At 47.7% G+C, this 25,771-nt stretch overlaps 2 protein-coding genes across 7 annotated transcripts in view; one reads left to right on the forward strand and one right to left on the reverse strand.

The window, feature by feature from the left end:
• Positions 1-12,753, reverse strand: part of FBH1 (F-box DNA helicase 1) — a 44,263-nt gene extending 31,510 nt beyond the window's left edge. The window contains exons 1-3 of one of the 2 annotated variants that reach the window (XM_081227915.1): positions 12,632-12,753; positions 2,896-3,051; positions 229-812 (exon numbers count right to left, since the gene is read on the reverse strand). In XM_081227915.1, coding sequence (XP_081084041.1) covers positions 229-812; positions 2,896-3,051; position 12,632 — 741 coding nt within the window. In that variant the 5' untranslated portion in view covers positions 12,633-12,753. Of the gene's footprint in view, positions 1-228; positions 813-2,895; positions 3,052-12,611 lie in introns of both variants that reach the window. The other variant, XM_081227916.1, reaches the window with a different exon arrangement.
• Positions 12,754-13,352: 599 nt separating this feature from the next.
• ANKRD16 (ankyrin repeat domain 16) lies at positions 13,353-25,165 on the forward strand. 5 transcript variants are annotated; one of them, XM_081229221.1, is made up of 7 exons: positions 13,353-13,682; positions 15,553-15,773; positions 17,234-17,276; positions 20,461-20,569; positions 21,282-21,443; positions 22,551-22,629; positions 24,991-25,165. In XM_081229221.1, the coding sequence occupies exons 1-7, from the start codon at positions 13,363-13,365 to the stop codon at positions 25,065-25,067; spliced, it is 1,011 nt and encodes a 336-aa protein (XP_081085347.1). In that variant the 5' UTR covers positions 13,353-13,362; the 3' UTR covers positions 25,068-25,165. The 5 variants fall into 5 exon arrangements, with proteins under 5 accessions (XP_081085347.1, XP_081085346.1, XP_081085348.1 ...); XM_081229220.1 differs by lacking the exon at positions 24,991-25,165 and adding an exon at positions 24,337-24,641; XM_081229222.1 differs by lacking the exon at positions 24,991-25,165 and adding an exon at positions 24,508-24,641.
• The last annotated feature ends 606 nt before the right edge of the window (positions 25,166-25,771 follow it).

Here is a 25,771-nt window from a genome sequence, read left to right on the forward strand (position 1 = left end):
TGTGTACAGAATACAGGGATGGACTGGAATGAAGTCAGCAATGAGCCTGGAATAATAAGGTGGGATACACAAAGGTCCCAGTTGCCTCTGGGAGATTGGGATTTGATTCTGGAGGCAAATGGACACCAACATTTCTGAAGAAACGCCATTGTCAGTAGTACGCATTAAGTGAAGCAAATCCATGGACTTTTAGAGAAAACATGACAGAACGAAAAGCGCTTTCCGTACCAGGGGATCACTGATTATCTCCCTCCAAAAGTGGCACACCAAGCTCAGATTCCAGTAGAGGTCTTCCATGGGGAGGAAAGCAAAGATGTGCCTCAGGACCTCGCTGGGCAGGCTGCAGATGTGGCTCTGGGGTTCCTGGCAGGGCGAGGTCCCAAGAAGCCCATAGTAAGAGTCAGGAACAGGATCAGGACCAATGTCCTCCACCTCCTGGCTGGATTCTCCAGGCTGCACAGAGAACCACGACACACCGTCCTCTGCTTCCTGCCTGCCTTCCCTGGGCCGTGTGCACGACAGGGACAGATGATGCCGTGGGGTCTTCCTAGAAACCCCATCCCACTGACTGGTCCCTGTGGCTTGATTCCTCTCGTCCTCGAAGGACCGAGACCGCTTCCCTGACGAGCGTGGCCGTGCTGCTCCATCACCTCCCTGAGGCAGGGTGCAGTGGCCTTCTGCAGCAAAAATCATCTCGTCCTCCGAGTCCTTAGAGCTGTCCTGGCCCACAGAATTGCTTTTGGCCATGTCATTGGTGCACCGCTGCTGGCCAGCAAGGAAGAATTCAGGGTTGTATCCCGGGCATCCTCGACCTGGACAGAGAACCCAAACAAGGTGAACGAGAAATGAATAATGACTGATGACCCTTTGTTGATCCAAATAAGACAAACTAATTTTCAATTATCTATTTTAATAGAGGAAAGAGACAAGGATGTATTTTATTGGTCAACTGATTTTATAAATAGCTTAATCCAAAAAATATTTATATTGGGCTCTATCATACAGTCAGATACACATTTGGAAAGAGACAGAGACCAGTCTTTGGATGGTGTGAGGACCACATTACACTCTGTAATATATACAAACTGAATACCTGAACGGACAGGAGTACATGACTGCTCACATTCACACATCTGCTCGTAAGATTCATCTCTCCTGGCTTGTTCTTACCATTAAAAAAAAATAATCTAAATTTGCATAAGTAGAAAGGAAAATGCTTTACATTATCAGGATACAGTAAAACCCACTCTTCTCATTTGACAGTTAAAACCCTTTCAATTGATTTTTATTTCCTCCTGTGAAACTGACACATTATTTAAAAGTCAGAATTTTCTTCCTATTATTAGTGGTATCCAATCTACTCTATACACTCATTCAGTAGGTATTTACTAAGCACCTATGATTTGGAAACAAATATAAACTGTATGTAAATCATATAAAACAACAGTATATATAGTCCCTGACCTCACAGACTTTTCAGGCACTCAAGAGGAATCCAACTGGTGATTTCACACATCACCACAGCATTTTTAAATTCCTATAAATTACTGTAAAATACCAATGAAGTATTTAAACACCTTATCAATATACAACAAGATATATGGTACCTTCCTGAAATGGCTGTAGCCAGAATTTTCACTTTAAAAATTAAGAGTGGATCAACTATACTTCAATAAACTTTTTTTAAAGTAAACAATAAAATAAATTAAAAGTTTTAAAAATTAAAAGTAAAAAAAGAGTGGAATGAAACTACGTTTAGCTTTTAACAGGATATAAAACTTACTACTTTTTTCTATGTTAGAAAAAAATTATAACTGCTTCTGGGGCAATGTGATAGAAACCCAAGTTTTGAAGTCAATAGGCCAGGGTTAAATTGTGATGTTTCCTAATTGTGGAGTTAATTACACCAATATTTATGAAGAGCTACCACCTGCTCAGTTCTAGGACTCCACACTGAAACACACATGGTGACAAGTCTTTATCAGTAAAGAACTCACAACACAGAGAAGTTGACTTATACACACAAAACAGACAAAATGTCAAACACTATATAACCACTGAGTTTAAAACTGCCTCATACAATTGGTTACAGTGGTTCCAAAAAGTGGTAAAGAGAGACTACAATCACATCACAAGAACTGAAGATGACGAGTGAGATCCGAGTTGGATTCTGCAATGAGATATATCACAAGGAAATAAGACAATCCGGATTATACCAACAGGTATTAGTGACAGTGGGCATTCACTTGGCACTAGACGGGTCATAAGGAAAACAAGCTGCCAGAAGTAGAGCCTGCGTGTAATAACGTCAGGGGATTGAGACTGAGTCCCTAAGAGTAACAGGGAACATATACCACACTGGAGGTCCTTGAGCGTGGCACTGACATGACAGAAAATGGTATTCAGGAACATTATTCGATATTCAAGCTATATGGAAAAAATAAAGTCTGAAGGCAAGGAGAGGGTTATTGCAGCAGCCCAGGTACGAGGTGACAGAGGGCACAATCTACCGTAAAAGCACTGAGTGAGGGGATATTTGGGAGAAAAAGAGTGATACGGTGGACCTGGTGATGGACTGGACAAGGAGGACTGCTGAAGAGTCAGGAAATCACGACGGTTCCAGAATGGAATCGTGGTGATGCTGGGACGTGTTCCCTACCACGTTATAGTTAAGCCAGCTAGTGGAATTCATTCAGCCGTGCTTTTCTGGGGCTTTTACCAACCACTATGATAGGATGGAATTTTCACAGAAAACTCACAAATAGTGAAAAAGTGTCAAACTATTGCAACAGAACCACAAGATCACAGTAGCCGTATTTACAAATACCAGGAGACATTCAAAGGCCACACACACTACAGATTCTGAAACGCAAGGTATTTTGGGGGAAGACATACCTCTAGTCCCTCTTTTGGTTCTGGGTCTAGGATAGAGACCGTGGTTCGGGTCTCTGTTTGTCCATCTTTGACCGAAGGGCTGGGTCACGGCCAAGTGACTGCGAGCCAGATGTTGGCAGTCGACGGCTGTAAGATGCTTCCGCTTAAACCGTCTCACTGTTTTGTATCAACAGGCAGAAGAAATGGGGCACTTGTTAGTTATCACCAATTCTACAAGCTAGCCAGCAAATTAACCTTAATTTTCAGGAATACAGTGGCTGTGGGCCACCCCAGCCAGCCCTTTCCCTCTTCCCCATATTCCCATCACCTTTCAGTCATTTTATAGTTTCTTTCCATCTCTTCCTTAGGATTTGAGAATCCTAAAATAAGATCCTAAAATAACCTTCTTTTCCACCTATCATACTTTGTAGAAGCCCTGATCATGAAATGCTCATTCAAAAAGAATTTGCCACTAATGGATAAATGGAGATCTGGCAACTTTTCCTTGACTTTAGCTAGGCCATTTATACTATCATAATAACCATAAATATTTTAAGAGTTGGCTATAGCTTTTCAAAAAATACTCATGCATCGTCCCCTGTATACACCAGCTTCCCCAAGTCTGAGAAGCAGAAGGCACTAAGCGGACAGTCACAGTAGATTCCCCACCCCTGCTGTACATCTCTCCCCATGCACCCCACCCCACCCCGTGCACCCCTCTCGGCCCCGAGAGCATCTCAACATCGGGCACTGATGTAAGAGGACAGGAGCAAGGCCCCCAAGTAGAAGAGAATCGAGCCCACTTTTCAGCATCTTCAGAGGAGGAAATTTCATATTCTCCCTCAGCAAAACAGTACAGCAGTGACTGTGCCTAGAATTCTGTCTCGAGAGTATTGAAATATTTTTGTTTATATTAGTCATTTTTCTGCCAGGTATTTTTTCATTCCTATTTCTGCATTTTATCGCATGTAAGATCTAACTACCTCCTTATGGCATTGAATAGAATGGTTACACTACTGTAAAACAGAATAGTTACACTTAAAAAAAAAGAGAGGACAAGAACAGATACAAGAGAATTAAAGTGACCCTTTAGGGACTTCCCTGGTGGCGCAGTGGTTAAGAAGCACCTGCCAATGCAGGGGAGATGGTTTTGATCCCTGGTCCGGGAAGATCTCACATGCCGCAGAACACCTAAGCCCACGCGCCACAACTACTGACCCTGCACTCCAGAGCCCGCGAGCCACAACTACTGAGCCAGTGTGCCACAACTACTGAGGCTGTGCTCTGGAGCCCATGAGGCACAACTACTGAAGCCCACGCGCCTGGAGCCCACGCTCCACAAGAGAAGCCACCGCAATGAGAAGCCCGCACACCACAACAAAGAGTGGCCCCCACTCGCCGCAACTAAAAGCCCGCACGCAGCAACGAAGACCCAATGCGGCCAAAAATAAATAAATAAATTTATAAAAATAAAAATGCTCAGCCGGATAAAAGCAGTGTCACATAGCGAGGGGACAATGGACTTAAAAGGAAAAAAACTGAGTGTGAGCCCTCAGCTGGCCACATAGTGGCCGGAGGACCCCTGGTCACTTAGCTTCTCTAAGACTCAGGGGCATTACAATGATTAAATGAGAAAACACACTCCAAAAGACTTGTTAAACTATAAAACCCTACACAAATATACACATCTGCTTATTGTGTTAAAGCTTAGATGTGACTGATTTGCATAAAACATTGAAATAACTTTCAAATTATAAAGATGTCACCTAATGGCAAGACATGAAGTATATCAGCAGTCCAATTACAGCCTATTCTGTATTACTGAAAATACCTTTTAAAAAGCCAAGGGACTTCCCTCGGTGGCGCAGTGGTTGGGAGTCCGCCTGCGGGTGCGGGGGACACAGGTTTGAGCTCTGGTCCGGGAAGATCCCACATGCCACGGAGCAACTAAGCCCATGCGCCACAACTACTGAGCCCGCGCGCCTAGAGCCTGTGCTCCGCAGTGGGAGAGGCCACCGCAATGAGAAGCCCGTGCAACACAACGAAGAGTAGCCCCCACTCGCCACAACTAGGGAAAGCCAGCGGGCAGCGGCAAAGACCCAATGCAGCAAAAAAAAAAAAAAAAAAAAGCCAAGTCATATATCTTAATTATTTATTATGAACAGAAAACATCCCCTCCACTATAATGGTTTTATAATTACTTACAGAGGTAGAAAAAATGAATGTGCAGTTTTTCTATGTTAAAACAATAAATTTGAAATTTTTCCATGTAAAAAAAAGCTTGAAGTCTGATTATTCTTTTTAAAAATAAGACACGAAGGTTTACCTCTTCTGCTCAAAATCCTTCATAGTACAAAGCCAACAACCTAATTGCTATTTTGTCTGAATGGGGACCTCTGGGCTGACTGGCAGAAGAGATAAGGAAGCTACAATGGGCCTTGCAGAACAGAGCTGGCCCTTGGGATCCGTGAGTTCCGCACCTGCGAGTTCCACCAACCGCAGATGAAAAACACCAACACGACCTGTGGTGGGCTGAATCCGCGGATGTGGGATCCACAGGTCCCTGTCCACAGGGTGGACTCTAAGGGGCCTGAGCCCTCTCAGATTTTGGTGCCATAGGGGGTCCTGGAACGAATTCCCTGCAGAAACCCTGGACCGACTATACTGCAAATCCTGGCCCCTAATTCAGGTGCTCCAAACACACTTGGGTCAACTACAGGAGCAGCTGAAGAATTCCAGCCAATAAACCCACTAACCCTGTAGATCCCAGATATGAGACTGATCTCTGCTTTCTCTTCAAACATTCCCAACTGTTTCAAAGCTGGCAAATACAGTGTCCAGAATTAAAACTGGAGACAGTCTAGAAAAATTATCAACAGAGAATATCTTATTTAAAGAAGGTTCCATAGATAAAATCACAAATGAATAAGATGAATATCAAACCCTCAAATTCATATGACCCAGGACCTTGGTGCTGGCACAGACCTGCAGGAAGTGTTCTGTTTCCAGAGTCCTGGTACAGCCCAGAGCGGTCCTGCACGAAGCCATCACAGAGCAAAGGCTAGCAGCTGGGGGCAGAGGTGCCCACACTGGGCCATCTGGCCTCTGGGTACTAGCACAGCCGCCTACACTGTGCATCTGGAATGGTCCCCGCAGCCCTGACTGCTTATCTGGGAGGCAGAGGTAGCACTTTTACGTTCTTACTTTTCTGACTTCAGTGAGAGGTCAGAAACCGAGACTATTCTTTCTGCCTCTCAGGTCTCTGAGAGATGAAGCGCTGTGACTCACTGCACGGGGAGCTGGGGCCCCCGCACCTGTCTCTGGAGTTAACAAGGCACTTAAGTCAAAGGCCGTGTGATGCACTTGGATCTGGAGCTGGGAGACCTCCTCCCTAACAGCCTTGGTTCCCTTCTTATCACAACGAGGACCCTGACAAGCTGCCATGCGGAGTTCACACCACAGTCATGTGGTTTGAACCAGACAAGACAGATCAAAGTACCTAGCAACACCCATGCAAAGGCTCACAAAGCCCAGTGGCTCAAAATTACACGTGGACCACACCGTGCTGAGTCTCCTAAAAGATGCCTACATTTTAACAGCACCAATGTTCTTGTGAAGTTATTTAAAATTACTATAGTAAAATTCTAACCACCTTCTGTTCTTGTTAATATACTTCTAAACCAGCAGCTCAAGTATAACTTTATCAAAATAAAGATGCACAAATGCTACTTCTTGCTTCCCTGAGTCCCCAAACTTCATGTTGCTCCTCCGTCCTCTGAGCTGCAGGTGCCCTTTGCATCGCTCTCCAAGGGCACTTATTATTAGAAGCTGCTCGCGTTTCTTCAAGAAGCAAACTTAAAGTGGTCGGTGAGGAACGTGCACCGTTAAAGGGATGGAGGGAGATGACAACCAAACTACGTGAGGCCCCAGAGGGCCAGCGGAATCATCTCGAGGCCACAGTGGGTATCTGTACCCTTGGAGACGCTACCACAGTAACTAACAGAAATGTGTCACATCCCTCAGATGTAACGATAGAAAAACACTGAGAAAGTATGAAAACCATTTGTCAAACAGAATTTTGCTCATTCCCACACTGCTTTTTCTGTGATGGTCCTCTCACAGAGAGATGCCTCACCGGACCGCAGGTGCAGGTCCCAGCCTTGCATCTCACTCTGAAGTTGCAATCACCTGGAGTGCGGCCCTCTGCCGATCACCGATCTCTTCACCTTGAGGATGATCTGTCCCGCCCACCCCCGCCCCCAGTCAGGCACACTGCTGGAGATTAGACTCTCCTCAGCCCCCCTTGGAACCTGTATGAAACCACCAGCCCTGAAAAGGCAGGGAACATGTCTCATCAGCTTCTTCCTCAAAGCACTTGGCACGACATTGTGCAAATAACAGTTACTCCAACGCTTATTGAAGGAGAAGTACGTGCTATGACTCAATTCTGTTGTAATCCGCCTAGCTTCATTTTGTCATCTTCTTGATTGCAAGACAACTTAAAAAACAAGTCACACAAAGCAGAATGGAGTGCTCCTGGTTTCGTGGTGAAGACTGTCGGGCCCCTTCCTCCTTGGCACATGGCTGGTCCACGCCCATCGTGCTGGTAGCTGGAGGCTCCACAGAATGTGCGTAGAAGGATGTGCGCCTCTTCCAGGCCCATAAAAGCCTCTCCTGCTCCTTGCTCTGTCCTCTGCTCCCGTCCAGAGAAGGGAAAGGTGACCCCAGAGAATCTTAGAGGCCACACATTCGAAAAGGAGGACCCTCCAGCAGCCTGGGTCCTCAGATAACTGCTTTAAAGAGCACCGCTCCTCCCGCACAATGCTCACACACACACACACACACACACAAACTGCAACCACCCGAGGCTGTTATGGGATTGAGAAATGCGCTTGGATTGTGAGGTCATTACACGTTTGGATCTGTTTGTTACTGCGGTCACACCTACCCTAACCATTCTAGGTTCATTTGAAATTGACACCAAGTCACTTCCCTTCTTCCCTTACCTTTGTTAATCATAATTTATACCAAAAGGCCTGCAGGACTTCCCTGGTGGCACAGTGGTTAAGAATCCGCCTGCCAGTGCAGGGGACACGGGTCTGATCCCTGGTCCGGGAAGATCCCAAATGCCACAGAGCAACTAAGCCTGTGTGCCACAACTACTGAGCCTGCGCTCTACAGCCCGCAAGCCACAACTACTGAGCCCACATGCCACAACTACTGAGCCACAACTACTGAGCCCACATGCCACAACTACTGAAGCCTGTGCACCCAGAGCCCGTGCTCCGCAACAAAAGAAGCCACCACAAGGAGAAGCCCACACACCACAATGAAGAGTAGCCCCCGCTTGCCACAACTAGAGAAAAGCCTGTGCGCAGCAACGAAGACCCAATACAGCCAAAAATAAATTAAATTAATTAAAACAAACAAACAAACAAAAGGCCTCCAAAATTTACAGGTTACAGACCTAAATGGACAAGCTGAAGATAATAAGTGTCTACAATTCCTGGAAGGAAAGATTATTAAAAAACCACTTAAAAAAAAAAAATCAAGGGGCTTCCCTGGTGGCGCAGTGGTTGAGAACCTGCCTGCTAATGCAGGGGACACGGGTTCGAGCCCTGGTCTGGGAGGATCCCACATGCCACGGAGCAACTGGGCCCGTGAGCCACAACGACTGAGCCTGCGCGTCTGGAGCCTGTGCTCCGCAACAAGAGAGGCCGCGACAGTGAGAGGCCCGCGCACCGCGATGAAGAGTGGCCCCCGCTTGCCACAACTAGAGAAAGCCCTCGCACAGAAACGAAGACCCGGCACAGCCAAAAATAAATTAAAAAAAAAAAAAAAAAAAAAAATCAAGCTAACTCACCAGCACAGGTGCCTGACTGGAGAAACAGCTCGTAGCAAGAACCCAGCTGGGAGCTTCCCCGGCGGCGCAGTGGTTGAGAGTCCGCCTGCCGATGCAGGGGACACGGGTTCATGCCAAGAACTACGGCACTTCCCTCTAAAGAAGATGAGGTTGTCTTATTTGGCTTTGAAATCCTACACTATGTTATAGGTCCAACGTGCTTCACAGCTTTTGGAAGTTCTTTCACGTACTCTCATCTGATCCTTGCACAATCCTGCAATTGTGCCAAGATGACACTGGGGCTCAGGTGATGGAACTTAGGTCTTCTGACTCCTCAAGCCCAGAGTTCTTTCTACGGAAGGTAATATTCTCTCTTCCACATCCAGAAATATTCAAAGCAGCTTCTAAAAACCTCAGCTTTAATTTCTCTGTCCCTTTTTAGAAATCACTGTGGAACACCATAACCAAAGATAGCAAGTATTTAGAAAGTGGCAAGCATGAGGAAAATATCACAAAATACTGTACACTCAAAATGGAAAAACTTCCAAATATTTTGTCCCCATTAGCTCTATAAGAAGCAAACGCAGAAAGGAAACACAACACGCAAGTCCTCACTCTCAGTGCAGAGCTGGGTCCCTGCCAGCACTACATCCCACTTCCCTACAAACCCAAAGGTCCAGGCTCGCAGGCCCAACCTCACTTAGGTCCCCTCACACCCACAAACACCTGCTCCTCCCTTGGAACAGCACTCACTTATTACAGCAAACAAGGATGGCAAGAGCTTTTCTATGTGTTTCTCGCAAGGAAAAGAAAGAACAGGGAAAGAATGGAAATACAAGAAAATAACCACTACTTACAGACTAGAATTTATAGATTTGAAAGGCTTTTTTCTACTGTCAGTTCAACCCACAACCACTTTTAAGTATCTATGATTTCCCAGGTTCATTATAAACACCATGAGGGCTTCCTCTCTTGGCATCTCTGGGGTCAAATGCTCTTTGAGACGCTGAGGATTCAAAAACAAATGATGTCGCCTGTCCATAAGGCAGCTCTCAAAACACACACAGGGCTTCCCTGGTGGCGCAGTGGTTGAGAGTCCGCCTGCCGATGCAGGGGACACGGGTTCGTGCCCCGGTCCGGGAAGATCCCACATGCCGCGGAGCGTCTAGGCCCATGAGCCACGGCCGCTGGGCCTGCGCGTCCGGAGCCTGTGCTCCGCAGCGGGAGAGGCCACAGCAGTGAGAGGCCCGTGTACCACAAACACAAACACACACACAAATTACTATACATAATGCACTATAAGTGCTACACAAATGCACTTATGAAATGAAGAAAAGTGACCAGTTAGGAAGGACGAAAAAGGCTTTATGAAGAGTTCAGCCTTGCAAGATGAGTAGGATCGGGGAAGGCAAAAGAAACAATGTGTGCAGAAACACAGAGAAATAGCACAGCAGTGGTGTGCCGGGAAGCCGGGTTTCATCAGAACAAGAGGCTCATGGATTGTGGAAAAGGATGGAAAAGAATTTGGAAACACAGAGGATAAATGTCCTTAAATATATGCCAAGGAATTTGTACTTTATCATGTAGGCAATTCAGCGGATCATCTCGCTTTTCTAAGCAGGGTCAATGACCAACCAAATTTACACATTAGAATGGTAACTCTGGAGGCAGGCAGAGGATGAGTAAACATGCAGACTGTCAAGAAAACAAGGCAGAAAGTCACTTTACCAACCAAGGCAAGAGGTGGTCAAGGCCTAAGGGCAGCAGCAGCAAAAACAGAGAGAAGGGGAAAGTGAAGCCTAACAAGTTTTTTTGGACTGGTGAGACTGGAAGAGAAAAAACAACACAGGTAACTGACATTTCTAGCCAGAGTTCAATGATCACATCATTAACCACGTTAAAGAGTAAAGGAGAAATCGTGTTTTCGTTTTAATCACTTCTTCCGGGAATGAAGGGAAAACGAAAGCTTTCAGTTTTGAAAATGGCTGTTTGTTCTGTTTTAAAATTATCTGTAGCATGCCAGGTTAAGCTCCAGGAGGTACTCTGAGATATGAGACTTGTCCTCAAAACGTCTGTGAGTGATAACTGGAGACCTAAGACTCAAGACGCTTTGGTGAGATGCTCTAAGAGCAGATGATTCCACTGACAGATGGGCAAAGACAGAATTCACATTCGATCTTCAAATAAAATCAGCCTAGGAAGGATAGAGGGGAATGACAAGCAGAGAAAGATGATGACAACAAATCTGAAATTAGAGTTCTAAGTCCAATACCAAGTTTGGTGTTCACACACTCAAAGGTCACAAAACATGTGAAATGATCACGACACCGGAACCACGAAACACAACAAAAGATAAAGGAAAGAGGACAGCCAAGCAGCAAATCACAATGCCAATGAAGGCCACATGTGAAATGAGTCACTACAGAGCACACCACAAATTCCAAACACCTGCACAAAAAGGAATGAGCAGACCAACTGGGAAACCTTAAGACCCCAGTGTAGCTCCATCCATTAGCTTACTGTCAAGATATGTCCCCTCTACACCAAACTTTTGCTCCAGAGAACCACAGGGGCTGTGGACAGGTTAACATACGTTGTCTTCTAGTTATCTAAAGGGGGACGCAGACCAAAATAAGTTCCTAAAGAAGACAGGAGGGGCAGAACTGCATGTGGGAAACCAGTTAAATAACCAGTTAAATAACCAATCATCTGAATTTAAAATATTGTCCTATAGTGCAAACGTTTTGTTTTTAAAAGCAAGGAAGCTGGAGGCCTAAGGCAAGAGAAGGTGGAGTCACTGGCAATGAGGATGTGGAGGGGGATTAACAACAAAAAGTGTGAAACTACCAGATACCTCAACTTCCACTTGCACCAACACCAACAGCTGCACTAAGACCAGTGCTTGGCATGTCCTAAAACTTAATGCACTTCAAAGCACTTTTACACCTTCCTTTTTTTTGGAAGTGGCAAGATACAAGGGGACAATAACTTTGGCAAAGCTGATATTGGACTTGGTTCTATCTCTGATGATTATCCATATTACACTCAGTTAACCAAATTCAATCCGCTCACAAGTAAAATGAGCTTGTTTTCGTACTAGAGGTCTTTTTTCGTTTTATCTCCCTTAATTTATTTGAGCAGAGTGCCAAGCACTAGCAGACTCTCAACCAGGGGCTACCATCCTTCCTTCCAGAGGTCTTTATTAGCTGTACTCCCGTGGGAAAATCGCTAACTTCTTTAGGCCTCAATTTCCCCACCTGTCATGATGCCTTCCTTTCAGGGTTGTTTGCGGATGAGATAATGTAAAGTGCTTTGTAAACCAGAGTACAATACAAGATGTAAAGCATAATTGTCTCCAGGCCTGGTAAATAGCAGCTGCTCCCATTTTATCGCTAAAAGAACTGAAAACACTAGGAGGGTTAAATGACGAGCATCCAGGAAAATCGGGTAAAGAACTCAACACCTACCCTCACGTCTCCCGTCACCCCACACATTTTGCTCAGACCTCAAGTACCCTCCACCCGCTCAAGGCCCTCCCACATCACCTTAATTTTCAGGTTAGGGGGAGGGCGACTGCAAACGAAACAGGCAAAAGGATACCATAAAATGACTCGCCCAAGGTCAAAACAGCAGAGCAGAAGGAAAGGAAACGCTGGCTGCCCCCAGCGGAGGCCACGTCTCCGCGACTCCCACACGGCCGAGCAGCGCCGCGCCCCCGCGTCCCAGGGCGCCTCGGCCTCCCGCGCGCGCGCCCCGCCGCGCCCCTCACCGCCGGCCCGCGCCCCTCTGCGCCCGCGCCCGGCCCCCAGTCCCCCGCGGACCCCCTGAGGCGGGACCCGCTGAGGAACCCAAAGGTTCAGCGTCCACACGGCTGGGCCCGCCCGCGCCCCCTTACACGCCGTCGGCCTCACGCACTATGGCGCTCCACACCGGGGGTCCCACCGCCGCCGCCGGGCCAGAGCCGCCCGGCCACCCAGTCCCAGCATCCCCCGGGCAGCGTAAGCCCGAGAAGGCCGCAGACTTCCTCCACCAGCTCCGCCCCCGCCGCAGCCCAGGGAAGAGCCCGCCTCCGGCGCTGACGGAATGAGTCCCTGGCCAATTGGAACGCGCGTGAGGAGGGGGCGAGCTTACGGACTTCTCTGGCGGCCATTCGAAACGCGCACTCGGAGAAGGGGTGGCTACCTCTAGCGGGCCCCGCCCCGTCCGTGCTTCCGCTAGGGCGGAAGAGGCGAGCAGAAACTTTCCCAGAGTTCCTCCGAGCTCGGGGACCCACTGAGGGGCCGCGGCAGTCGGGGTGGGGCGGGGCCGAGGCTGTGGGCGGGACAGGCTGCTGAGGGCGGGGCTGTGGGCGGGGACGAGCGGGCCCCACCCCGTCCCCGCGGGTCCGCTTTGCGTGTGACCGGGACCCGCAGCAGCGGTCCCGCGGTTCACCTAATGTTTCGCCCCAAAGTGAAACCAGTGCGGGCGGCAGCCTCCGAGCGTGCGTTCGCGGCGGCCAGCGGGGCGCGTGGTCAGCCGGAGACCTGAGCGCCCGCCCGGGGCGGAGCCGGCAGGGCGAGGCCGGGGGTGTCCGGGGGAAGGGTCAGGGAGGGGCCTTGGGGGGCGGGGGCGGGGGCGGGGGCGGGCCGGGAGCGGAGCCAGGGGCCATGGCAGCGCCCGCGGACCCAAGGCGGCTGTTCCGGCTGGTGCAGGAGGGCCGGCTGTGTGCCCTGCGGGAGGAGCTGCGGACGGCGGGGCGCGCCGGCTGCGCGGGGTCGGCCAGGGACACCCTCCTGCATTGCGCCGCGCGCCACGGCCGCCGGGAAATCCTGGCCTATCTGGTCGAGGCCTGGGACCTGGACATCGAGGCCGCCAACCGAGACTACAAGCGGCCTCTGCACGAGGCTGCCTCCATGGGCCACCGGGACTGCGTGCGGTATCTGCTGGGCCGAGGGGCCGCGGTCGACTGCCTGAAGAAGGCCGACTGGTAGGTGGCGGAACTTGCGGAGAGACCCTCACCATTCCCCGCAGAATCGTAGATTCCCGCTCCTTGGTCGGCCTCCACGCCATAGCCCCTCAGCCTTCCCCTATTGAGCAGAACATTGTTGCTCCCCTTGTGGGGTTAACTGCTCCGATCTTCTGTTCCAGGCTGCCTCCCATGATAGAGCAGAGAACAGTAAAGTACATGATCAGGTAGAATATAAGCAAACTACAAATTGTCTATATGTCCTACGTATAGCATGAGCCCCAGGGCGGGATGTTCTTCTAGGAAGATCTAGCTAAATGATTACTTCACCAGTGACATTGTTTTAACTTTATGCTTTGAAATAAGTATCTATAGGTTCTCAGAAATTTGCAAAGACATGGGAGAAGTCCCATGCGCCTTTCCCCCATCTTCCCCCAAAGTTAATGTCTTAACAGCCACGGTAAGGTAACAAGAACCGCAATCGCTACAATCAGTATGCTTACTCGGATTTCACCAGTTATACGTACACGTGTGTGTGGGGGGGGTGCTCTGTGTGATTTTATCACGTGTAGCCTTGCATGACCACCTCCACAGTCAACGATGCTCACCTGTAACCGTCACACAAAGTAATTGCATTGTGTTAGATCCACATCGTTTTCAGTACTATGTCCACCTCCTTAGAGGTTATGAACATCTGAAGATTCATAACATAATGAAGTTCCTGAATGAATCCACAAGGGATTCCTGATCTGATATAAATAAGGAACACATCAGACAGCCAGATAGCTAAACAAAGTTCATCTTGCCCACTGGCATGGGGGGGCGGGGTGCATAGACCTGGTGACTTTTTGAGGTTTGCACTTTGGCTGTGACTAAGCACAAAACTGATTTTCTTATGCTTATCCAGTTCTATGGGTAAGGAAACAGTCTTCCCAAACAACCGTTAAAAGGGCACGTTTCATTTGATTGTGTGCTTAGGAAGTGCAGTTACAGTGAGACATTTTTGCCTGTTCTCACCTTGCTGGCTTTGTCAAGTCCCTTCCCTGGATTCATTCCCTCTGTGAAGCACTTCTTGAAGATTCCAGCCTTCATTTATCTGGGTGTCTCCCTTCTCATTCACTATCATTACTACATTACCAAAAATAAAAAATCAAAATAGTGTTGGTAATTAAGTAATATCAAAGCAGTCTCAGAGGACAGATCCTGGCTGAGACCCATGTAGTTATGTTGAGCTTCAGCTGGGCCAAACCCTGAGACAGGAGGTAAACGAGACCTGCCCCGGCTTCCGAGAGTCATAGCAGATGAGAAGGCAGAAGCACAGAATCACTGATGTGGGAGAAGAGTAGTTGATAGTGATGTAGTTCACTGTCCCATAGTTGACACACATCATCAGTTCAGAACCTTATTGTAATCACGCCGTTTCATTTGCTCCACCAATGCAGGCTCCTTACGGCAAGGCACTTTGTCATATGCTCTTTTTTAACTCCTTTTCAGAACAGTTTAATTATCGGTTACTGATTGAGGTGAATGGGATAAGTTCAGCAGAGTACCTCTCATGCAAATATTCAGCACAAACTGTCTGTGATTTTGACTAGTTCTGTTCCAATTCAGTGCCATACTAAAAACTAGTTCAGAAACAACTTTGCCTCCTCAGTATTCCCCACCTGTAGGGGCACCCACGTCACAATCATTTTCCCCTTGTTAATTCTCCCAGGGCCCCCACGACAGGCAGGGAAGTTGCCAGCCAAAGCTGTGTTCCTGCTTCCCAGACTCCCGGGTCCTCTAGGTCTTCCGTCTCTGCCAAGGGTGTGCATTTTTCTGAAGCCCTGGTCAAGTGCTTCTAATGCCTCAGCTGCCCTTCCGTCTGACAGCTTGTCCCGATTGACCTTAGGACCCCTCTGATGATGGCTTGCACAAGGAGGAATCTTGAGGTGGTCCAGGACCTCGTGGAGCACGGCGCTAATCCACTCCTGAAGAACAAAGACGGCTGGAACAGTTTCCACATTGCCAGCCGAGAAGGCGACCCTCTGATCCTCCAGTACCTGCTCGCTGTTTGCCCAGCTGCCTGGAAGACAGAGAGCAAGATCGGGAGAACCCCGCTGCACACGGCAGGTATGGCCCGGAGCTGTGCGGGATGCCACCCACCAGGGCGCGAGGGGTTGGGGAAATGGCAAGGAATACGAGCAGCTTTGGGGTATTTTGGCAAACACTTAGTTTCTAAACCAGTGTCACCCGGCCCTTAACATGCTCTTCTTTCTTGTTTTAGGTGAGTTTTCACATACATTTGTCTTCTCCTCCCCAGTTAGTTAAATGGTAGGCTGGTTCTGTTCCTTACTAAGTCTTTGACCTTGGGCAAGGAACTTAGTCTCTTGAGCAGGTTTCCTCAGCCACAAAATAATGATAACGATGATGCCCGTATCACAAGGTCGTGGGATTAAGGCACATGCAAGGCCCTCTGTGCAGTGTTATTATTATTAAAAGCAAAAGGAAAGGGGACTATTTCCTTGTATCTTCAGTAATACCTACTATGGTGCCGTCCATTTAAATAAATACAGGTGCTTCTAATTAAATACCAGGGCTCAATGGATGTGACTTATCTGGTGACAATGTTGAATATAAATCTGGACTACCATTTTCATTGTTTGGAGTAATTATCCTTAACTCTGAACTGTTTATTTGTAGATTATCTTAGTTGAAAGCAAAAGCACCATGGTATAAGACAAAAGGGGCATTAAGTAGACCAAGAGTCCAGATCAAGACATTTAGAACATAATCTTTAGCCCTTTGGGTAGCACATTGAATTAGAATACAGGGCTTTTAGGTTTCTCTGAAATCAATACCTGTGACATGATGTCATTGAGGAGATAGGCACACAGTTATTCTGGCCACAGTTAGGGACCAAAGAATCCTTTATAAAACTTTGCACATGAGTGGAAAAACTTCTCTGCTCGTGAATTGTTTGACGAACTACCCTGCTCTTGTGGAGAAACGGTCAGTGCCCAGTCGTTCACACAAAATAGTGGAAAACAGATAGTCAAAATATTTTTTTTTTTTGGCCATGCTGTGTGGCTTGTGGGATCTCAGTTCCCCGACCAGGGATTGAACCCTGGTTAGAGGAGAGAAAGCTCGCAATCCTAACCACTAGGCCACCAGGGAACTCCCTCGAAATCTTTATTATAGAGGATAGTTATTTCTAGCAGGAGAATTAAATTCCTGGTTATTTTGTCATGGATTACTCTTAAAATGTTTTACATTTCTTGGGCAAAAACTGACTGGTCCTAGGGATTTGTAGCACAAAAGTGAGGAGGCAGGTTAAGATTGAATGTTTGCCATCAAAGTCTCATAAAGACAAGATAATCAAGTGTGAGCCTTGTACCTGTTAAGTGAAAACATCACCCTTTACCACTCATCCAGCTAAATTTGTCTTTTTCTGGGGCGGTGGCAGTGTACCTAACTTAATACTCTTTCCTGGAAGTTACAGCTAGAGGGATGGGGCACAGAGAGGTGCCAGGAGGGAAGAAGCATTTTATTTTTGTGCTAAAAAGCTCTCATTCTCAACTCTCTCCACCCAGCAATGCATGGCTGTTCAGAAGCAGTAGAGGTGCTTCTTCAGAGGTAAGAACAAGACAGCAGATTAAGGAAAGTATTTGCTAATTGACAGTTAATATCAGTGCTGCATAATATCAGAGCTCAGACAAAATGTTCATAAAGAATCTAAGGTACCAAACAGACATGAACAAAGGACTTAAGCAGATAAAGAAGGTGAAACAAAAATAGCTAACAAACCTGGGGAAACATTAGTCTTTTTTTATTTTTTTCGGTATGCGGGCCTCTCACTGTTGCGGCCTCTCCCGTGGCGGAGCACAGGCTCCGGAGGCACAGGCTCAGCTGCCATGGCTCACGGGCCCAACCGCTCCACGGCATGTGGGATCTTCCCGGATCGGGTCACAGACCCGTGTCCCCTGCATCGGCAGGTGGACTCTCAACCACTGCGCCACCAGGGAAGCCCAACATTAGCCTTTTATGTGTTCATTCAACAGACATTCATATACTCACTCAGCACTCACAGTACCAGGCGCAGGGGCTACCACAGCAACAAGATAACGTGGTTTCCCCCCCAACCCATGGAACTCACAGATGGGCAGGGAAGACAGACGCTGCCCACGTCGTGTGAGTCTGATGAGCGTTACAGGGAATTGCGAGGTCCCCACAGCAGCATGGGACGTGGCCTAGGGGTGAGGGATCTCGGCCCCAGTGACACTGACACTATGACCTGGAGGAGGCTGAAAATGGGGGCAGGGTAGAGGGGGCATTCCAGGCAGGGGTGACAGTACCGTGAATGCTCAGGTCCGGGGACAAACACAGTGCACGGAAGAAACCAAAAGAAGATAGGCATATGCTGTGTCCCAAGAATGACGGGGAGGCTGCAGAGGAAGGGCGATTCAGGTCCAGTGGGACGCTGGGCGCCACCTGAGGATTCCAGATCTTGTGCTAAGCGTATAAGATACCACTGAATAATAAGAGATTTGCATTTTTCAAAGACCCCCCGGTTGCAAAACAGAATGGATTGGAGGGGGAGCAAGCGTGGGTGCTGTGAACGCAGTCCGGCAGCTGTTGCAGTTGAACAGGAGAGATGGTGGTGGCTGGACCACGATGCTGACTATATGGTGAAGAGAAAGGTCTGGAGATACTTGAGAGGTAGAATCACCAGATCTCGGTGAACAAAGGGACAAAGGGAATGAGGGAGAAGGACGAGTCTAGGATGACGGCCAGGTATCTTGCCTAAGCAGCTGGTGCTGTGCTGGTGCCACCTGCCGAGGTAGATGACACCTGGGGAGGAGGGGCAGGCTTGGGGAGAAGCTGGCAGTGTTACTTTCGGGCATGTTGAGTCACATGTACCTGTGAGACACCCAGGCAGAGACATCCAGTGGGCAGTTAGACACAGATTTTAGCCCAGAGGAGAGGTGTGGGCTGAGATATAGGAGTGGGCCTCGTCAACATAGAAGTGACAATTGAATCCGTAGGATGGAGGTGGTTACCTAGGAGACGATGAGTGAAGAGGAGGTGGCCTAATGTAGTGCCCCGAAAGCATCACTGTGTAGGGCTTGCCTCCTACGCGTTGGGACTGTATACCTGCAGTCATAACTACTTCCTTCATTCAACAGATGTTTTCTAAGCACCTCCTGTGTGTGTTAAGCACTGGGTGATAAGCAGTTAACACAGTTCTTTCCCTAACAGCCTGCAGGCTAGTGTGGAAGCCAAGTATAGACACACAATCACAGAAATGTCATAAAATTTCAAATGGTGATGATACTACAAAGGGAAAGTCCACAGTGCTGTGTGGAAGCAGGGCGTCGTCCTGTAGATCTGGGGGAGAAGATGGGCCTCTGAGGTCCTCCTGAAGCTGAGATTTGAAGGATGCCTTGGAGTTGGCCAGGTGAAGAATGGCACTAGGATATTCCAAGCAGAGGGGACCAGCAAGTACAAAGGCAGCAAAGAGCCTGGCACCCAGGGGAGCAGAAGGAGGTGGGACAGGCAGGACCTTCGAAGGTAGGAACATAAGAAGATGGGACAGGTGAGAGGTAGGGCCGGGAGGAAGGGGAGACAGGTGTGACCACGAAGAAGGTAGGAACGGAAGAAGGGAGGACTGGGGAGAAGGGAAAACGGGTAGGAATGGAAGGAGGTAGGACCATGAAGCAATAGGAACGGAAGAAGGAGGACATATAGGCTGCAGGACCGAGAAGAAGGTGGGACCGGACAGAAGGGGGGTCGCCTTAAGCACAGGGAGGAGGGGCCGGAGGATCCCGGAGAAGTGAGTGGATGCCACATGACCATGGGAGGTCATGTTGAGGTTTTAGGCTTTGTCCTTTGTGGTTGGGAAGTAGTTAAAGGTTTTAACCAGGAGAGGCTGTACCCAAATTACGTGGTGAAAAGATTACTGTGTTAGTGGTGAGAACAGAATGGCTGGGCCAGAACCAAAGAGAGAGAAACGGGTAGGAGGCTGTTGCCTGTTGACTTGGTCTTTTTTTTTTCTTTTTTCTTTTTCCCGGCTGCACTGGGTCTTGGTTGCTGCACATGGTCTTTTCTCTAGCTGCAGCAAGCAGGGGCTATTCTTAGTTGTGGTGCGTGGGCTTTTTCTTTTTTTTTTAACATCCTTATTGAGTATAATTGCTTTACAATGGTGTGTTAGTTTATGCTTTATAACAGTGAATCAGCTATACATATACATATATCCCTCTTGCGTGGGCTTCTCATTGCGGTGGCTTCTCTTGTTGTGGAGCATGGGCTCTAGGCGCACGGGCTTCAGTAGTTGTGGTACACGAGCTTAGTTGCTCCGCGGCAGGTGGGATCTTCCCAGACCAGGGCCCAAACCCGTGTCCCCTGCCTTGGCAGGCGGATTCTTAACCACTGTGCCACCAGGGAAGTCCCTGTTGACTTGGTCTTAAGGGGTGAAGACAAAGATGGAGACAAGGATACAGTTTTGTTTAATATTTTGGATGTAGAATTGAGAGGTTTTGGTAATAGATTGGCTATGAAGGATGAGGGGTGACTTCAAGGCTCTGCATGAGAAGCTGGAGAGATCACGTCCCTAAAATGGGACAAGAGGCTTAGAGGAGGAGCAGGTGTGCTGGGGAAACCAACCTGCTCTCGAAGAGCTCGGTACAGATACTGAGGTAGGGAAGGAGGGCAAGCACTCCAGGTTCTCACGGATCATCTATAAGGCAGGTGGTCAAGAGTCAGCACCGTTGAGTTTGAAGCGGTGACTGTTCCCAGCTGTTACTTTGTGTTTGGGCTCTAGGTGCCAGTATGAACCGGACTGCAGAGACAAGTGTGGCCTCACACCCTTCATGGATGCTATTCAGTGTGGACACATCGACGTAGCCAGGCTGCTCCTCAAAAAACACAAGGTATAGAAATGGTTTGGTTTTATCCCTTGAGTTCTTCCTACAAGTTTTAGATCATGGGATAAACAGGAAGCATTGTTGTTCAGATCATGGGTTCAAATCTCAGCTCTGCCACGTCCCCCCCTCTGAGGTCCCCTTTACCTCTTTAAGCATCAGTGTTTCCATTTGTAAAACAGGGTTACTATAAGGATTAAATAACATAATGTACATAAAGCAGTTAGCAAAATAAGTATTCAATAAATAGTAGTTGTTGGGCTTCCCTGGTGGCACAGTGGTTGAGAGTCCGCCTGCCAATGCAGGGGACACGGGTTCGTGCCCTGGTCCAGGAAGATCCCACATGCCATGGAGCAGCTGGGCCCGTGAGCCATGGCCGCTGAGCCTGCGCATCCGGAGCCTGTGCTCCTCAACGGGAGAGGCCACAACAGTGAGAGGCCCGCGTACAGCAAAATAAATAAATAAATAAATAAATAGTTGTTTCATAATAATAATAACAGCAGACTCTCCCCAGTAACTCTGTTTGTTTGGCACTTTAGCCTACAGCGTTGAATCTTAACCATTTTTTTGGTTAGAGCATCCTTTGAGAATCTGACAAAAGCTTTGTATGTATCATGTGCCCAGGAAAATGTATGTAGACCACAGAGTTTTGCCAAAATGTCAGAAGTCCATGGACCCAGGTATCTCTACTCCTTTTGTTCACGTCTCTCCCAACCCCTAGGCTTGCATTTCTGCTGAGGACTCCCTGGGGGCCCAGGCCATCCACCGGGCAGCAGTCACTGGGCAGAATGAGGCCGTCCACTTCCTGGTCTCTGAGCTTGGCATCAACGTAGATGTGAGAGCGGCCTCCACCCACCTCACAGCACTTCACTACGCAGCTAAGGTTTGTTTCTTTCCAGAACAGTGTTCCTGCTTCCTGAGGCTTGCCTAACTCTGTTGATGAGTAACCCTGTAGTCGTGGTTCTTTTGCTCGATCTCTATGGAAAAAAGAAATTGGCCATGACATACTCTTAAAATGGTCATGATTCTAAAGCCCTGTGGCCCTTTATATAGAAACTTGCCTTTATTTGTTTCTGGGTAAAAACTGAGAAGAGCCCTTTACTCCATGTAATGCCTGGGCTCTGTGTTCCCTCCTGCCCTTTTTTGTTTTCAGGAATAATGTTATTTGAAGCCGTAAAAATCCATCGTATGAAATTCCTAGTTCCTTATCCTTTTACTGGATTTCAGAAGATTTCTTTAAGTAAGAAAAGGGAATTGCATTTACTGGGCTCTCTGATGTATGAAGTATTGAAGACACACAAAAGTTTTCGCTAGAAAAGTAGCCACTATCTTTAATATTATTGGCCGCCTGCCTTGTTTTCCTAGCAACAGGAATAAACATTTTTCTGGTGAACTGCACTCTCCTGCCTGTGTTCCCCCTTTGAGAACGTGGGTATACAGTTGAGGGTGGGCTAAGAGCATGGTCTGTGGCCACAGGGATAAAAGCGAGTGGGAAGACTGAACCTGCAGCCTTGGTTTCAGTCTCAGCAGGTACTGACAGGCTAACTGGCTGGACAAAGGTATATCGATTGCTTTACAAAGGACAATGCCAGCTATGATAAGAATCCCATCCAGGGGAGGTTACACTCTTTTCCAGTTTATTTCTCCCCTAAAGATTTAGCAAAGAGTGTGTTTGCTTGGGAGATTTAGAATTGTGTTTTCTGAGTAAATCACAAGATTTATACTCCTTACACTGAGGGAAACCCAACCATAATGGTCAGTGATTTGGCTACAAAATTGATCGTCTGTATTCTAATAACTAAACGTCACCTACATCTTTAATGATTTATGCTGAAGTTCGAGAGTAATGTGACGAGCCTTCCTTTGGATATGAAAATTCAGTTTCAGCAGTCGAGTATTTTAGAAAAAGCACCTAATGTGCATTAGAGTTTGTGTTTAAGGCTTGCTTTTGTCGTCATTACAGTGGTAACAAGTTTATTTCAACTCTCAGGAAGGACACGTAAGCACAATCCAGACACTCTTATCCTTGGGTGCCGACATCAACGCCAAGGACGAAAGAAATCGATCAGGTACGACCTCGTTTTACACGTGCTTTGAAAATTATTAGTAAACTGAATGTAAACAATGCAAACAATGGACTTTTATGTTAAAATCATTACTTTTAATATTATTCCTCTAGTAGTTCAGCAACGTTTCCTTAAAAAAGCACCTCCGGGCTTCCCTGGTGGCGCAGTGGTTGAGGGTCCGCCTGCCGATGCAGGGGACACGGGTTCGTGCCCCGGTCTGGGAGGATCCCACATGCTGCAGAGCAGCTGGGCCCGTGAGCCATGGCCGCTGAGCCTGCGCGTCCGGAGCCTGTGCTCCGCAACGGGAGAGGCCACAACAGTGAGAGGCCCGTGTACCGCAAAAAAAAAAAAAAAAAAAAAAAAAAAAAAAAAAAAAGCACCTCCTCCATTTGCAAAGCTATAGAACTACTGCTGTTACCATGGTAACGATGATGCCTACTACTTACTGCTGCTGGTATTACTGTTGTTGTTTTGATTATTTTAAACCACACAACGTATGTGACATCAAAGCACTTTCTATCTTAATCCATGATCACACCAGCTCCCCAGGTGTTACATAGATTCTTCATAGGTCTTCTCTCTACGGAATGTATTTTAAAACCTTAATCACGGGCTTCCCTGGTGGCGCAGTGGTTGAGAGTCCGCCTGCCGATGCAGGGGACACAGGTTCGTGCCCTGGTCGGGGAAGATCCCACATGCTGCGGAGCAGCTGGGCCCGTGAGCCATGGCCGCTGAGCCTGCGCATCCGGAGCCTGTGCTCCGCAACGGGAGAGGCCACAGCAGTGAGAGGCCCGCGTACCGCAAAAAAAAAAAAAAAAACCTTAATCACTATAATTTTTTAGATTTCGGGCTCAGAAAGATATTTTCAGAGCTAATTCCTTAGACTTGGACTTTAGAATAAACCTTCTCAGTAGCACTCTGTGCACCAGTGTCCATCTTGCAAGGGTTAAGTAGGACCTTGTGATGCTTCACAACTCACTCCAGGGCTGCAGAGGAAGGTCACTAAGTCCCAGGACACAAACTTTCTCCTAACGACAGGGGAGCAGGCCCCAGGATCATGGCTACAGCACATCAGAAACCCTCAGCGCCAATTTCCAACCAGAATGGGAAGATGTGTCTGCAGTTTTTCTTTCTGTTACATCATTCTTACTCATGGTGATATCTTTACTTACACAGAGAATTCACAAAACTTTGAAAATGTCTCCTGTACTATTTAAAGTCTCCGATTTCTCATTAACTTACTTTGTTTTAGACAAGTCTCTCAAATTCTCTCCAACTGGTTTGGTGACTTTTAAAACCATTTGTGACCAAGTCAGGTTAAAAGGAAAAATGTTTTGATCCAGAATAGGCAAAGTCATAGGGAAGAATATGGAACTATGAAATCTGTGCAATTGAAAGAATCAGTGCTTTTATCAGGGGCATCCTGCTCCCCAGTCAGTACTGCTGTAGGTGATGCACTGAGCTGGGTGCCTCTGTCCCCACCCAGCCCTGCACCTGGCCTGCGCGGGGCAGCACGCGGCCTGCGTCAAGTTCCTCCTGTGCTCTGGGCTTGGGGACTCTCTGGACATGACGGGCACCCTGGCTCAGCAGCTCACACGGAGTCCGGACGTCCTTCAGTGCTTCAACCACAGCGCAACAGCTGAGGGCGTTTCCAGAGGAAAACAGTGAACCCACAGTAATCCCCGTCCTGCTGCTTGAATCCGTTTGCAGACGCAGTGAAATGGGCCAGTTGCCAGTGTTTTCTGCCCTCCCTCTCCTGCACTCCCCACTTTGGTGGCGGATTCCCTGGGGATGAGGCGGCTGTCTTCCTGGCTGTATGACTGCACATCACACGATTGGAATCTTTCCATAATCTCTGATTCACTTTTTCTGCCCTTCCAGTGGAGTCAGATAATGTTGATGAAGTCGGTGTCTGGAATCCTTAGAGGAGCATGAAAATACAGTGTACATACTGTTATGTATGGGTGTGAAATGTTTTATAATAAAGAGTGTGTGGTGAGGCCATGATAATAATATTTAGAATATAGCAAGTTCCTATCACCTTGAGCGGTAAAACATAATTGGCCTGTATACTTTCTTCTTTCATGGGTTTTTCATTGGCATTGCAATGGTTTAACTTTTGGCTTCAAAGCCTGGAAGGAAATGCTGGGATCTGTTTACATAGACATTTACAAGGAATGGAAACGTTTCTATAGTCTAAGCACTGCTACTGGAGCTATAATGTTTTAATCTTGAGGTTATTATTTTTTTAATGACAAGTTCTGTATTGGCTCCCTTTGGATAATAAAGGCATCTCAAAACGCATTGAAGATATTTACAAAGCTTTTCCACGACCTCATTTGAAAAATGGGGTTTGTCCCACAGGTCACATTTCCTGTCCCACCTGCCACCTGCCCACGGAAGCTTGTGGCTGTCGAGAAGTGAAACACTCGACATTGTAACTTAGAAAAATTTTGTAGCAACTTAAACAGGTTGAAGAAAGGATAAGTCCTCAGGCATTTGGATTCTTTTCCTGTTTCTTTTCCTTTTCTTTTTTTCTTTATATGCAAATAATAATTATTAGTCCAAGTCAATCTGTTAAAAAAGCGTTTGCATCGATCACAAGAAAGACTCAGTCCCCTCGTTCAGTGTCATCTGGTAAGAACTCATCACACGCCCTCACCCCCGTTCTCAGCATTGTGCCAGGCTGGGCAAATAGCAGGAATGTCCAGTTCTCTGTTATTCCCAGGTGGTACTGGCTGATTTTTATCCCTAACAACCAGATAAATGTTCTGGTAGAAACACAACTGGTACCTCTGAATCACACACTGTCTCCATCTGCACCTCCTCCAGCTGCAGTTACCGTTTCCTGTTGCTCCAGAGATGTCTTCGTGTCCCTGCCTTTGGGGCTGAGGATGGCCTGTTACATGCATCCCTACTTGCAGGTGGGACAGAAAGACCGGTCTAGGGCTGCGCTTCTCCCCTCAACACACACGTGAAGCAGCTTCTCTTTGCAGTGACTACACACAGGTGTGTTTCCACCCGAGCTGTGCCTCTGCCTTACACACTCCCCATGATGATGGTCTGTCAGGTTATGCTTGGTTCTCCAGTACACGGCTCTCCATTGAAAACGCCCCTGTAGCGTGGACAGGGCTGCTGGATGCTG

This window comes from Mesoplodon bidens (assembly GCF_964165515.1).
Source record: "Mesoplodon bidens genome assembly, chromosome: 3".
Taxonomy (NCBI): Eukaryota; Metazoa; Chordata; class Mammalia; order Artiodactyla; family Ziphiidae; genus Mesoplodon; species Mesoplodon bidens.